The following is a 16,521-nucleotide window of genomic DNA, read 5'->3' as shown; positions in this document are numbered from 1 at the left end:
AACCCAGCAATCCTACTACTGGGCATATACTTTGAGAAAACCATAATTCAAAAAGAGACACGTATCACAATGTTCACTGCAGCCCTTTTTACAGTAGCCAGGACATGGAAGCAACCTAAGTGTCCGTCAACAGATGAATGGATAAAGAAGATGTGGCACATACATACAATGGAATATTACTCAGCCATAAAAAGAAATGAAACTGAGTTATTTGTAGTGAGGTGGATGGACCTAGAGTCTGTCATATAGAGTGAAGTAAGTCAGAAAGAGAAAAACAAATACCGTATGCTAACACATATATATGGAATCTAAAAAAAATGGTTCTGAAGAACCTAGGGGCAGGACAGGAATAAAGACCCAGACATAGAGAATGGACTTGAGACACGGGGAGGGGGAAGGGTAAGCTGGGACGAAGTGAGAGAGTGGCATGGACATATATACACTACCAAATGTAAAATAGATAGCTAGTGGGAAGCAGCCGCATAGCACAGGGAGATCAGCTCGGTGCTTTGTGACCACCTAGAGGGGTGGGATAGGGAAGGTGGGGGGGAGACGCAAGAGGGAAGAGATATGGGGACATGTGTGTATGTATAAACTGATTCACTTTGTTATGAAGCAGAAACTAACACAACACTGTAAATCAATTATACTCCAATAAAGATGTTAAAAATAAAGTAAAACAGGATACAAGCAGGATGCGAGTTCACTGACAAATGAAAGCTAACCCAGTTTAAGTAGGAAAGACGAAATTAGAATTTAGGTTAATACCAAGAGTTGAGCTTCCCACGGTTAGTCTCTGAGAACTGTTTTCACCCTCCCTTAATTTCCCTCCTCTGACTACCAAAACAGTATGACTTAACTAGGCTAAAACAGAACAGTAAGCTTAATACAGTTCATATTAGTTCAATACGAGAGCTTCGCTCTTGCTCTTACTACTCTAACAAATTAATAATTTTATGTATATGCTTTGAAAAAGACTATTACAGAATGACAGACCTATAAAACTATACCTTTTGTTGTATTTTTCCTCATAAAAATGCAGTCTCAGTTATGCAAATGTGCAATATATAACTGATACTTGGAAGTTAAAGGAAAACAAAATGGGGCATAAAAATCAATACACAGAAAAATTACAAAATATTTATTTCCCCCCAGAAACAGTTTTCAAAAAGAAAAATCCTATGAAAGGGTACACTGTCTTCCAAACAATATTAAACATACTATGACATGCCAAGTTATTGTTTCCCTTTGCCAGTAGATGGTGCTAATCTCCAAATGTGAGCACTACGAGCTACTGCACTAAAGATGACCTTGCCAATAAGTGCATTCACATACTCCCTTAGTTTAGCTTGCTAGAGTTTCAAGTACATTACAAACATCATTTTAATTTCCCAAATTAAAATCAAATGAAGCAAAGATTACACATTTGTTCTCAACAATAAAACCTTAAAAAAGAAAAGAGTAAACTATACTATGTCTTTAAGCAAGCATCATTTTTTATATTTAAAGGTCTGTGAGCACAAAGACAATGTCAGTATTTCCCAAGTCCAAAACAATACACTGCATAAGTGCAGACTAAAGGACTAGGTAGCCTAGGTTTGAATGCTGGCTCCAGCTACTAGATATCTGTGATTCCTTGGGCAAGTTATTTAACCCTTCTTGCCTCAGATTCCTCATTTATTAAATGAAAATAATAGAGAGCCTACCTCACCAGTTTCTTGTGAGGTTAAATGAGATAATAAATGTAAAGCACTTAGAAAAGTGTCTGTACTACATCAGTGGCTGCTCTTGTTGTTTTGTAACGCCCAACAACTAGAATCAATAAAAATGCTCATCAGAAGAATAAATAAAATACAGTTATTAATATAATAGATTATACAACAGTGAGAAGGAATGTACTATAGGTACTAGCAAAACACAGATGAATCTTAGTAACATAATGTTGAATGAGAAAAAGTCCTAGAGAACTATATAGAGTATAATACCCCATTTTAAAATAGGGCCAAAAACAAAACTAAAAGAATCTATTGTTTAGATATTCATATATAAAATATACACCTTTTTAAAAAATACAAACACAAAGATAAACACAGGGTAGAGGTTAACTGTGGAAAAAGTGCAGAGAGATGGGATTGGGGAGAGAAATATAAGTATATAAGTTATTGGTAAAGTCCAGTTCTTAGATTAAGTACAATACAGTGGTAATGTAAATTATTATAACCATTTTGGGAAATGATATCTCATTATCTAGTAGAGCTTAAAAATCACTTTCCCTATAACTCAGTAAATCTACTATTAAGCTATATCAAGAGAAAATCTTACCCATGTACATCATGTTCTTAGCAATACTGTAACAGAAAAAATACTAGAAACAACTCTATGTCAACAGAGAAATGGATGAATATACGATGACGATTCATTCTGATAAGCTATACAGAAGTGAAAAGTAATAAATTACAAGCATACACAATAAGACTGAATCTCAGGAACAGAGGCTGAACAAAAAAAGCAAGTCACTGAAAAATACATACATATGATTCCATTTATAAAATTTTCAAAAACTATATTATTTAGAAAAATATACGTCAGAACTGCATAGAAAAGTAAAGGAACGAAAGGTACAAAATTAAGGGTAATTGTTACCTATGAGTAAGGAAGAGAAAAGATGGGATTGGGCTGAGGGTGGAGGGTCATACGGGGACATCAAAACTAATGGCAATTGTTCTGGGAAGATGGTGGCAGCAGTAGTTGCCTAGATTTTGATCTCTTCAAATCCCCTCATAAAAACAGGGCAACTAGATAGCAAAGCCAAAATCCCATCCGTAGCACTTACAACAAAACTATGTGACAAGGCATCCCTTTAAATCCCAAAATGCAAATGGGTAAAGGCAAATCACCAGCATCCATAGAACTAAACTGCTTGGCAGGAAGAAGAAAGCAGCAAGGTGGCAACTAATGGACCTAAGAACAAAACAGCTTCAAAATAGCTAATGGGAATTCACTAGAAAGCACAGCAGGCCAATCTGGAAAACAACAACAACAGCTGAAACTGGAAGGATTCTGACATTTCCAATACCAGGTGAGACAAAGGGTCCATGATAACGTCTGAAGGGGTTGGACCAATGTAGTCCCTGTGAACTTTGAAAACGATCCACCCAGGCTCCCTTCTAGAACAAGTCCAATAATAAGAAGAAACTGCTGATGTAGAATCAAAACTGAGCAGGATAGAACAACAAAAGAAGGGGAAGGTCTAGACCAAACTGGGGAAGGGGAAAAGACCCAGGAAATCTCAGAAAGCAGGTCATCATCTTTTGAACACTACATAAAAACAACAGACACAGGACAAGAGCTCTATGAAGTCAGAAAATCTTTCCTGAATTCCACTTTATCTTGAAGGTTCAAGAAACCTGATTTCACATAAAAATTACCAACAGAAAAGTATCAAGGTCAAACCCCATACACATTTATTATACGAGAAAAAAAATCCCTACAATGAAAGTATTCGGGAAAATGGGTCCACAAAACAGGTCAAAACTGCAACCTCCTATTTCAAAACAAGGTAAAGACATTAAGAAAAGTGATACAACATATAAAAGAACAATGTACATCAGAATTAGAAAAACTGAGAACTAGAGATACAATACTCAGGAAGAATAAAAAGATAAAGAAAAAAAGTTATTTTAGTAATGAAGACCAAACTAGAAGGAAAACAAAGAGAAATAAAATAACAGTGCCTTCAAAGAAATAGAAGGTAAAAAAGAAAATATTTTTTTAAAAATTTAAAGATATAAAAAGGTTCATTGAAGAAGGGCAAAAAAACAGCCAATAGGACTTCCTGGAGAAAACCAAAGCAGAGGAGTACAAATACTAAAATAACTTTCTCAGTTTAAAAAAACATATGTAGCTACTAAAAAGAACAGACCATGTACCTAAGAAGACAGACCCCAAATGACCAACACCTAGAAATATTTAAATTACGAGATGTTAATAAAAAAAAAAAAAAGAAAAGAAAAAAGAAAAGAAACTTTTGGGCATCTAGAAAAGAAGAGCATGTGACTCATAAGGGAAAGAAAATTAAATGATCATCAGAGTTTTTCACAGCAATGCTTTGTAACACAAGGAAACTGAGTAACATATTTAAAACACTCAAAGATAGAAAGTATGATCTTATGACTTTATATCCAATAAAACTGACTTTCAAGTAAAAAGATACAAACAAATTTATCAACACATGAGAATTCAGGGACTACTATTCCAGATGAACCTACTAGAGAAAAGCTTCAGAAAACCAAAATTACTAGTGACACAGACATAAGGACTGGTGATAAACATTAAATATACAGTTAGTTATAAAACTAAGGCTGAATGGGAATAAAAAGGTAAGAAGAGTATAGTACATAATAGCTATTACTGTGACAGTGTAGAATAGTACATCTATTTAAAAAATAGGAAGAGAACGACAAGTGTATACCCAAAAAGTTAATATTTTCAGTAATCATATCAGTGGTGGTATTCCTACTATTACTTCAAAACTATTGTGTATTGCATGAACAATAAAGAATAAATGAGCAGTGTTGGAATATCCTAATTCTATCATGTCTTGTGCCCTTAAGAATCAAAATTCTTAGTGTGGGAGAAAGAAGATACATATGTAATGGAGAAAAGTTAAATAAAAGTTCTATGATCTTGAATTTGAATTAGAAATATCAAATGAACTCATGAGTTATTTTATCCTTATTTTTCCTAGCTCTGTCCACTGAAAAGACCTAGAAACAACCAATTCAGGAATAATGAACATGTCTAGTGCTCAGATAGTGGTCTTGAAATACTATTTCTCACTAAAAGGAACCAGAGCTTCTTAGAGAAATGAGTAATTCCAGAAGAAAGTACAAGATGAATCTTATATTAAGTAGCAAGGATGCTAATCAAAGTCTCAAGAGCCAATCTGAAGAAATTCCCACTGGCCAACAAAGGAACAATTTGAGCTTCAATAATGAGAAAATTCCAATTTATTGAAATCCATAAAATATGCTTAAATTCATGAGTTCATATTTACTAAAAAAAAAAAATTTAAACAAACAAACAAACAAAAAAAACTGGTCACCTCTGGAGAATAGCAGGGGACCAAATCAAAATCTTGAAAACTGGTAAATAAAGAGAAAGAATCAAGTATTTATCCTGCCTTTCCTATATGAAGTATACAACTGGGTAAACAAATAATAAATGATTAGTAGTAAGTATTTATTTATAATACTATTCCAGCTAATACACAGGAAGAAAAGACAGAATTCGACTATTGCCATTTTGTAATCATCAGTTAACAGACGATAGTCATTAAGCGTAAGAGTGCTAATGTCAACAAAAAGAAAGTTAATCAGACATTTTGGGTCTCTTATGGTCTTGCTAAATAAAAGGATCTAACCTGAATCTGATTTGGATTCTGGATCCATCTGCCAATTGTCAGGAAACACAGAGAACAGAGAATATAATGATCTGCACCATGAGAATGCAATCAACAAACTCATGACTACGGAAAAGTCTACATGTCAAATGACTCTGGTTCTTCAAGAGATAAACTATAAGGGAAAAAAGGAATGGAAGGGGAACCTATAAAATAAGAGAGACGTTAGATTTTTTAATGGGCATAACGAAATTATAGTGTCTTGGGATGAACATCTGGATGATAAAATTATAAAAATATCCAAAGAAGTGATTACCATAAAAGTCAGGATAATAGTGTGTTATCGTACTGATTAAGGTGGGAAGGGGGTTGTGATTGGAATATGACACCCAGAAGGAACTTCTGGGATAGATGGCAAAGCTTTATTTCTTGACTTGGGTCATGGTTTCAAGGATATACTTAACAATAATTCACTAGGCTATATATTTGGTTTTTGTGGTTTTCTGAATTTTCACTTTATAATAAAATATTTTTGTAAGTGGCAATTTTTTTCTTAATCTAAATGATGGATATACAAGTTTTTATTATACCATAATTCTTTATACTCTGCATATTTTTATAAATGTTCCTTTGTACCTACCCAATATTAATTAAAACTTTTAAATTAAAAAACACATATTGTTCATAATGAAAACTCTTCTTGGTTAAGATCATGCTAAGTTGAAATCCAGACCCTGTCATTTACCAACTCTTCAAGCCTCAATTTCCTCTTATGTAAAATGGGCATAATAAAAGATCTCAAGTTATCAAATAATTAATTACTATACTATTAATTCACTACATAAAAATGCACTTATTTTCCATTTCTAACATATCTTTTTGTTCCAGCCAAGGAAGTATATATTTACAGACAAGCACTTTTATTTCATTTAGTGTATCACTAACCAAGATCTGTAATTTCTTGCTACTAATTATAGAACTCCCATATAACAGAACACAAGCTGTCCGTTCCTTTAGCAATGTACTTACTGAACTTAGAACAATACTTGGCACACAGTTAACAAAACAAAGTCCCTTCTCTGATAGGCTGTTATTCTAGTGGAGTGAGACAAACCAACATGAGAAGAAATAAACAGACAACACATCAGACAGTAATAAATCTAGGGAAAAAAAAAAAGAAGTATGATATGATAGTCATGGGAGAGGAGGTGTTTTTTTCAGAGAGGATCTCTCCAAGAAAAGAAAATATGAGCCTTCTGGGAAAAGAACATCACAGAGAAAAGAGAGCAAGCACAAAGGCGCTGAGGCAGAAGAACATCTTTGTGTTCAAGAAATGGCAAAGCCAACGTGGCTAGCGCAGACTGAGCAGGCGTACAGTATAAAGACATTACAACAAAGAGAGTGGAAGGGAAGATTTTATAGGGTCTTATAGGCTGCGTTAAGAGTTTTGAATTTTCCTCTTAGTAAGATAAGAAACTATTGAGCATAGGAGTAATATGTTCTAACATTTTAAAATAATCACTTTATCTACTATGTGAAGAGAAGACTCAGGGGGATAATGAAAGAAGCAGCTAGCCCACTTAGGAAGCTACTGCAACTGTCCAAGCAATAGTGGTAGTTAGTACACAGGAGCAGAAGTGGGAGTGACGAAAAGTGTCAGATTCTGGATATCCTACTTTTCATATAGTTTAAGCATCTACACACATAAAAAAAATTCTCTAAAATGTTAATATCCTTTTAAAATATTGCTATAGAAATAGAAGTCCTTGAGAAAGTGTTTTAAAACACATAGCAACTGGAAGAATATACTTTAAGAGATGGTTAAACAAATCAATGAGAGACAGTGGCTGTTAAGTGGCAAGGCTCTAAAGTGAAACTTCCTGGTTTTGGATCCTAGCTCAATCACTTACTAAATACGAAAATTTCAGCAAACTTCCTCTATGCCTCAGTTTTCTCATTTTTCAAATGGAAATAATAATAGCTACTTCATTGGACTCTGGTGATTAAACATGACAATGAATATAAAGAATTTAGCTGACATATGGTAATAACTCAATAAATATTAGCTATCAAATTTATTGTTCTACTCTTAATAGTTTCTACTGCCACTAGTTTCCACTATTTGTACCATTGCTACTACTATTTATAATATTCCCTTTTATGACTGGTTACATATTCATTTAAAATTATCACAATAAAAATTAACTTCAAGTGCTCCTAATGTTACGTATTTCATTGCTATGGTTTCTAATCAAAAGCACGGTTTTTGCTTTAGGTATAACAAAGCTCTCTGATTTGTATTACACTTTTTTTTTAACTTGATGTATCATTCCTCTTAAAGATAACTGAAGCTGAACTTGCAAGAATCCAAAGCAATTCCTACTAACATTTTTTTCTTCACTTCAAAACTAAATTCAAAATAAAATTAATGTTAAATTTCATAAGGCTCTGAAAAATCAGATAGTATGACAATTACCAAAAACAATTACCATAAATATCATAATCGCTTGGACTTTTTGTGTAGTTGGTCACATTCTTGATTATCATGTTGTATAACTGTGTGTATAGGTTAGGTTCACAAGATCAACTGCTGAGGGTCAAATATTTGATGCCCTTTCGTATTTGAAATACTTCCACTAAAGATACATGAGACAACAATACCTACCTCTGGGAGAGGATAAGGGAGAAGGGTGAGAAAGAGACATACTTTGCACTTAAAACCTTTGGCATTATTTGGGTTCCTTCCCTTGCACATGCATTAACTTTTAAGAACATAAAATATTTTTTTAAGAAAAAAATTCCATTTACTAACAAGTTACAGAACAATTTTTTAAATGTCTCATAGTTCACCACAATGGCAGCTTACCAGATTGAAGATGCCAGTAATATATTAGTGTTGTTTGCAAGAAACCTCAATGGAGGCTCCGCAAGCAGTACACAAGATAAAATTCCTCCACCAAAGCAGTGGAGCATAGCAGTAAACCAGCTTGACAGAGGATTCTTCCATGCCATCGCCGCTGCTCCTGAAATGATAAAGTAAATATGTCATCTGAGATACTGTATATTAAACAAGTCCTGAGGTACCAGTGGCACTAAAGAAACACACTTCTTAATTTCATAATTTTCTAGAACATACTCATAAGTGTGACCATCATGATCATCATAAAACATATCTTTTGTTCTTTAAATCAACACTGGAAATATTTTGTTAAGACATGGGTGACTTGGGGCAACTTTAAAATACTCTGTTCAGGATCTTATTGCCAGTTTCCTAGTAGTACATTATTATAGACAATCTCCCCAACTACTGTCTCCTTTCATTCCCAACCCTACTGTAAGTATGCCAGTTAATATGTCAAAGTGATATATTAAGAAAAATTTATAATCTTAAGTACGTAAGAAAATAAAGCCTGAAATAAATAAACTAAAATTTCAATATGACAGGCTTGAAATAGAATAACAAAATAAACCCAGAGGTGAAAGGCTGATGAGGAACAGGTATTTACATCATCTCAAATGTCTCCTAACAAATTATTTATTAATTACAGAGGGAAGTAATAACTTCAGAGTGGACAAACCTTGCAGACATCACTGTAAGCAAACAATATCAGGTGATTCCTGATATTATGCACTAAGACCACATCATCACTTCCGTAGTATTTCTACCAAAATGTATAACCTGAACTAATTTAATTATACACACTCAAATTGAGGGTTATTCTGAAAAAAACAACAACAAACACCTAGCCTATATTTTAACAATGTCAAGGTCAAGGAACACACACAAAAAAGGCTGATGGAATGTTCCAGATTAAATGACATTAAAGAGACAACTAAATGCAACACATTTCCTAGATCATATCCCCAAGTGAGAAAGAACATCTATAAAAGACCTTTTTGGACAACTGATGAAATTTCAATATGGATTGTGGCTTTGATTACAGTATTGTATCACTGTTAAACTTCCTGATTTTGATAACTGTAATGTGGTTCTTAAAATTAACACACTTAAGTAATCAGAAGTAACTGGGCAAAATGTCTCCAATTCACACTCAAGTGGTTCTGAAAAAATACTATGCATAGAGAAAAACATTCAGAGAAATGGTAAAGTACAAACTTCTAGTTATAAGATGAATAAGTTCTTGGGATCTGATGTACAGCACAATGACTAGTTAATAATACTGTATAATACTATCTTATATACTTAAAATTTGTTGAGAGTAGATTTTTAAGTGTTGTCACCACACACACACACACACGCACACACACAAAAGGTAACTGTGAGTTGATGAACGTGCTAATTAACTTGATTGTGGTAATCACAATGTATTTGTATATCAAATCATCACATTGCACACTTTAAATATATATAATTTTGTCAACTATATGTCAATAAAGCTGGGAAAAAAATAAAATAAATGGGGCAAAATGTCAGTAGTTGGTGATTCTGGGTAAAGTATATAGAAGTTCCTTGACCTAGTCTGGCAACTCTTCTGTAAGTGAAATTATTAAAGGAAAAAGTACAAAAAAAAAAATTTTTTTAACCCAGCCAGAGAAATAGAAGCAAACTGTAAAAATGAAAGTAGAAACTAATTAGATGCTAAAACAGGCACATAGAGATAGGCAATCAATAAAGCCAACCCAAAGCTTTTCTTGGAAAAGACCAATAAAACAGAACATTCTTCAGCAAGTCTGAAAAATGGAGGGGAGAGGGGAAGGAATGAAAATAATACATAATATTAGAAGCAAAAAAGGAAATAATTTTAGAGTTTTTTTATTATAAGAAAACATGCATTTAATCTAATAAATGTGAAGATATAGTTGAAGTGGACAATTTTCCTAAAAAACGATATATTAGCAAAATTCCCTTACGAACAGGTAGAAACTTGAACAAACAAATAACTATGGAAAAAAGTTAGAGGGTAATCCAAGATCTGTCTATCCTAAGAAAGGTGCTAGACCCAGATAAATTTATGCAAAACATTTACCAAATAATTTTTGATTACTCATTTTTATGTTATATAACCATTATAGAGTTTAGAAAAACTTAAATCAGTCTATAAACAACATAACTGCAGCATAAAAAATTATAGAGAAAAGAAAGAAGAGAGAAGGAGAGGGGAAGGAGGAAGGGAAAGAGTCAGGGAGGAAGGGAGGAGGGAAAAGAGGGAGGGAAGAAAAAAGAGAGGAAGAAGATACATTATAATTCTAACTTATGAGTATGGTGCACAAATACATCAATAACAAATTGAAATCTAGTTTTTCAAAAGGATAATATATCATAACCAAGTAGATTTTATCCAAAGAATTTAAGGAAGGTTCAATAGTTAGAAATTCATTAAAATCATTCACTATAGGGCTTCCCTGGTGGCGCAGTGGTTAAGGGTCCGCCTGCCAGTGCAGGGGACATGGGTTCAAGCCCTGGTCCGGGAAGATCCCACATGCCGCGGAGCAACTAAGCCCGTGCGCCACAACTACTGAGCCTGCGCTCTAGAGCCTGTGAGCCACAACTACTGAGCCCACGCTGCTAGAGCCCATGCTCCACAACAGGAAAAGCCACCACAATGAGAAGCCCGAGCACCACAACGAAGAGTGGTCCCCGCTCACGGCAACCGGAGAAAGCCCGTGCAGCAATGAGGACCCAACACAGCCAAAAATAAATAAATTAAATGAATACATTTTTTTTAAAAAGACGCTATTTCCAAATAAAGTCACGTTAAAAAAAAAAAAAAGTACCTACCTCGGTATACAAGTTACCTTTAAAAAAAAAATTATGCACTATACTAACAAATTATTATGATCACTCCTTTAGACAGAAAGTAAAAGGTCATTTGATAAAAATTCAACATTCCCCTTTAAAAAATCTAGCAATCTAAGAACAGAAAAAAGCCATAAAGGAAAAGATTTACAAGTTTGACATCATCAAAATTTAAAACTTCTACATAACAAAAGACTGGGATAAAATTTTTTTTAACCAATAAGGCAAATTCCAACAAATCAATAGAAAAAGACAACAAACACAACAGAAAAATGGGCAAGTCACAAAGCAGAAACTATAAATGACTAATAAATATACCAAAAAACTAAACAAAGGAAAGTCCTCAACTCATCAGTAATCAAGGAAAAAGAAATTTTAAAAATATGTTATTTCATACACCTTCAATTGGCAAAATAATTTACAGCTTAATATTAATAAATTATCAAAGGTGTGAAGAAATTCACATACTCTTGTGAGAAAACAAGTAAAGCCATTTTGAAAAACAATTTGGCAGTTATCAATTAAAATTTTAAATTTAAAATTGACTCAAGTGCCCAAGGAGTGTCATACAAGAATATTAAAGCAGTGTTGTTTACAATGCTGTGAAAAAAATGAAAACAATCTAAACGACCATCATCAGAGGAACAGTTAAACCATGATCACTTGTACTATGGAATACTATACAAGAGCAATTCAAGAGTGTGGTAGATCAACATCAACATGGGAAGATCCCCAAGACATGCTGTTGAGTAAAAACAAGAAACCAAACACAATCATGTTGAAAAAAATTACAGCATGTAATTATTTATGGGCAAAAATGAAAACACTATTCATTTCTACAGGTACATACATTTACATGGAATGCACAGTAAAGGGTCTGCAATACACCAAAATGTTAACTGTTATTATCTCCTGAGAGAAGCTTAGGCGTAGGGAAGATGGTCAAAGGGGTTTTAAATTTATTTAATTATATTGATTATATTATTTAATTATATCTGAATTCTTTAAAATAAAGTGTTTGTTAATTGTATAATTAAATTAAAATTTAGCAAGTTATGTCATAACCAATCTGAGGAATACAATGCATCGATTCAAAACAATGTAGCAGCTTTACATGCACTGACATGACAAAAAGAAAACCATATTTATATGAATATGTACAGTAAGAAATCATTTACAGGGGGAAAACAGAAAACTACATATTTCTATAGGTACGTACACATGCAGCTAATGCATAAAAGAAGGTCTGCAAGAATACCCAACCAAACTGTTAACTGTTATTACCTCTTAGGGAGAGGCCCGCCCTTTTATGCAAAAACAAACAGCAAAACAAACTATACAAATGTATGTGTGAATTCAGTAGGGTAATATCGTCATACTTGTACTAACGTGGGAATTCATCTCTATGTGCTCATGGGAAAAAAAAAAAGAGAGAGATAAAAATTTAAATATTGCAACCCACCATTCCACACAATAAAATGTGCCCAGGAGTGAACATGAGTTGGAAGACGTAAATTTTCGATGGTGTGTATATATCGTCAAATGAAGTGATGCCAAGGTTTAATGGTATGCATCTGGTGATAACTCAAGAAATGGTGACCTGTATCAATATGGAAGAAAAACTAGTTTTGAAAAACTTACTAAAGAACAGGATGTCTATCTCCAGTGCAGCAATTTCCCCTAAACTTAAGAATTATTCAAGAGTTATTTTGATGATACATGGCCATGCTGTCTTTATAGAGCCAAACCCCTATGTAAGATGTGACACCACTATGTCTCTCTCTACACATATATATTGCTATCCATCAAAATATGTATAAGGGCACTGTTCAGTATTGCCCTGTACGATGATGACTGTTTAGAACATTGGCTAGTCAGCATAATATATGAATATGATCTTTTCTTTTAGTCAGTGGACACTAGCTGCCTTACTGAGCCATTCTCACATTGAGAGGCAATACAGAGTGCTTAAGAGTCCAGACTCTGGAGCTTAATTGCCGAGGTATAAATCATGGCTCCAGCACTTACTCTCTGTGTGAAGTGAACAAGGTAACTGCTTTCCCACATCTTAAAAAAAAAAAAAATAGTAAGCAACAACTATTAGCTATCACTATTATTATAGAAGTAAATAGAAAAAAAAAGAAAATTACCCTTTCCTCTCTACTTCTACCCTTCAATCACATTCATTTTCTGTAGGGTGACAACTTCCAGACTTCTTTTTCTGTGCTTATTTACACATGCACACCCCTTTTCCCCCTCAAGACCTTCTTCTCCCCCAACCTTGCCCTCGTGTGTGTGTGTGTGTCTGTGTGGGTGTGGGTGTGTCCCTCTCTCTCTCTCAGGCCATACCCTGGTTAGCTCTGCACACACATTCTGGAAATGGGAGCTCTAACTGAATGAGAGCTACAATGGGCCCATCATTACACAGTTACTATGAAGACACATTCCAAAGTAATTCATTACTTCTGGTAAATATACAATTAGGGAATATGTCTGTATCCTCTGTATCCCTTAGGGTTGTTCTAATGGAAGATTTAGCATTACTATCATCCATCTGACACAACAATTTGGCTTAGGCAAATTCAAATATACCAAAAAAGTTTTCCTTTGACCATTAAAACAACCCAAATCAAATTTACTAAATTTGATGCTTTCACACAAATTATTCACTCATGTAATATGCATTTCCGATTAAGTCTGTCAAAATAACTTTCCTTTTCCCTCAACTTCCATGGTATTTTACCCTTTCCTCTTAAAATATATCATTTTCTAGTTTTTGTTCACAAGTGTTAGCTCCACTATAAGACTGATACTCCTTGAGACTCTAAGAAACTTTAGTATAAAGTAGATGCTCTACAAATGTTTATTGTACAACAGAAAAATATATGTGCAATATTTCAAGAGTGTAAGTATGACAATTTTACTACCATTAATTTCCCTTAGTTTTATCACAAGTCACAGAGATAACTGTGATTACGTACCAGTTTTGTGACTCTTTGTAGGACCTCTAACCTCTCTTGGCTTAAACTTCAAGTTTCATAAAATGAGAATACATAACTTATAAGAACTTAAAATAAGAGAATATACATAAAAATACATATTTACTACCTAGTACATGTCAGACACTCTGTTGATTTGTGTGCTGAATGGATTGATCACTGACAAGAGAGAAAAGAGGCAAGGAGAATGCAACCCTTGGGCTGCTTCTGACTCAACTGTCTGAGCCCAAGATATAATTCTTTTGAGTTCTTACTGCAAAGCTGGGATGAGAATGACACATTATGGCACTGAAAAGGTACTCATAACCCCAACAGTCTTAAATCAATGAAACTAAGATTTTATTAGACCAAAAAAGAAAGGAAAAGAACAGAGTTGAAGGGAGGGTCTCTCTCATACCAGTCTTTTTTGCCTGATTTTCAAAATTATGTCAGCCAGAAATATTTCTCTAACTCAAACAGGCCTTTCTTTAAAGCTTTCTTCAGTACACATACTACCATAACACATTTTCCAGCATGAGGCAATCTTATGACAAAGTTCTTTGGGTATGATGTTCCTTTGTATATATCATACTGGCACCAGTTAGTTTAATGTGAAGTTAAATTATGAAAACACAGGGACTTTCCTGGTGGTCCAGTGGTTACGACTCTGTGCGTCTACCACAGGGGGTGCGGGTTTAATCCCTGGTCAGGGAACTAAGATCCCGCATGCCATGAGACAGGGCCAAATAAATAAATAAATAAAAGTATGATGTTTTCAAAATTTATATTAAAAAAAAATACAGAAATAGCTGTATATCTTTAGGGCACATAAATAATTTTCAGTAGGAAAAAAATAGTTAATATGATATCTTTAATTTCTTCTCAGTTTTAAACAAAGGTGTATTCCTTTAGCTAACGAATAAGCTGTGTTAATTTATACACATTATTTTTAACATACTGACATTTAAAAGAGAAAAAAAATTCTCCGTCCTACCTTGAGTTAAGATGTTCGTTACACGCTATCAATAGAATTCTTTCCCCCAAAACCCTTAGCAAAATTTGTCACATCGAGACCTGGATCTAATTCAAAGTATAAGATATTTGAAGTACATATAATCACCTGGGGACTTTAACATCAAAATATTTTCATTATGAAATGAAAGCTGAGAAATAAAGTCACATTCTACTCCCTTAAATTCATTTAAAATCACATCCACAAAATAATCCCATTCTCTGGCCAAATGAATTATTAGACTATGTTTAACATACTTTTACTGACTTAGTTAAAACAAAGACTAGAAAGATATTCTTTAATGTACTGCACACATGACTTCTTTATTTTGATATACTCAGTCTACTTTAGTTCCGCAGTGTGTCTCCATTTTTAAGAACTAGTTACACTGTAGCTATTTCCAAACAGTTAGCATTCAGCTTGCTGGTGGTTAATATGACTTCCAGAAAGAAGCAGGGGAATGCTCTAGCCTTCTTAAAGCCTCATCTCCAGAGGTTAAGTATTTTTAAATTGCATATTAGTAAACCTTTACCCTAGTCTTTCCCATTTATAGATTTATCTCTTTAAAAAGAAAAATTAACAACATAATCTATCTCATATGCCTCAAGTATGCTTTTTCATCAAAATATTTTAAAATAATCATGTAGGCAACAATGGCTTAGAGATTATCTGTGACACAATTCAAGGAGTTTTATATCAAGTATGAATCATAGTGGGACAAGTAAATCCACGGCTGTGGTTATTTCCCCAGTTCCTTAATGTATAACTAGACTAGACATACCTAGCAACTGGCACACTCTGCATATTGATTCTCTGATCCTTGGAATAAGAATCATTATGATAGGAATGATCAGGTAGAAGCCCCTAGAGTTTCTTCTCCTCACCAAGATATTTTTACAAAGCAGTATTACAGAGATGACTACCATAACCAAAAACATGAAAGATGAAAGATGATGATAGCTATCACATTCCACTTAACTTGCTTGTTTGGGCTATATGTAAAGCAGATGGACCTTGAAAAATAATCGTGAACTATCTTAAATGTAGACCAGTAATGACTCCAACTGCAGCTGGTATTCAAAATATAGTATTTTTACTAGAACAAATCAGCATTAACCTCTGTAACCTAGTAAAGAAATGCTTTTTTCTCCATATAATTTGCAAAGAATCCCAGAAACACTTTGCTTTTACCTGGCAGGTTTAACAGTACGCTATCACAGTCTTGCCTCAGATCTATGTCAACTCTCCTGTTCTCCAAAAAAGTCCACAGAGATTTTGATCATATTGAGTCCACAGAACATCACACTGCCCTGCCACACTGAAGGCATTATACTGACTAGATCTATGGACAGGAAATAGCCAGCACTTTAGA

At 33.9% G+C, this 16,521-nt stretch overlaps 1 protein-coding gene across 1 annotated transcript in view; it reads right to left on the bottom strand.

The window, feature by feature from the left end:
* Positions 1 to 16,521, bottom strand: part of TMEM38B (transmembrane protein 38B) — a 67,280-nt gene that overhangs the window by 38,689 nt on the left and 12,070 nt on the right. The window contains exon 2 of the mRNA XM_036856654.1: positions 8,268 to 8,424. Within this exon, the coding sequence (XP_036712549.1) occupies positions 8,268 to 8,424 (157 nt within the window). The remainder of the gene's footprint in view (positions 1 to 8,267; positions 8,425 to 16,521) is intronic.

Source organism: Balaenoptera musculus, chromosome 6 (genome assembly GCF_009873245.2).
Source record: "Balaenoptera musculus isolate JJ_BM4_2016_0621 chromosome 6, mBalMus1.pri.v3, whole genome shotgun sequence".
Lineage (NCBI taxonomy): Eukaryota > Metazoa > Chordata > Mammalia > Artiodactyla > Balaenopteridae > Balaenoptera > Balaenoptera musculus.
This window is presented reverse-complemented; position numbering and strand designations above follow the sequence as displayed.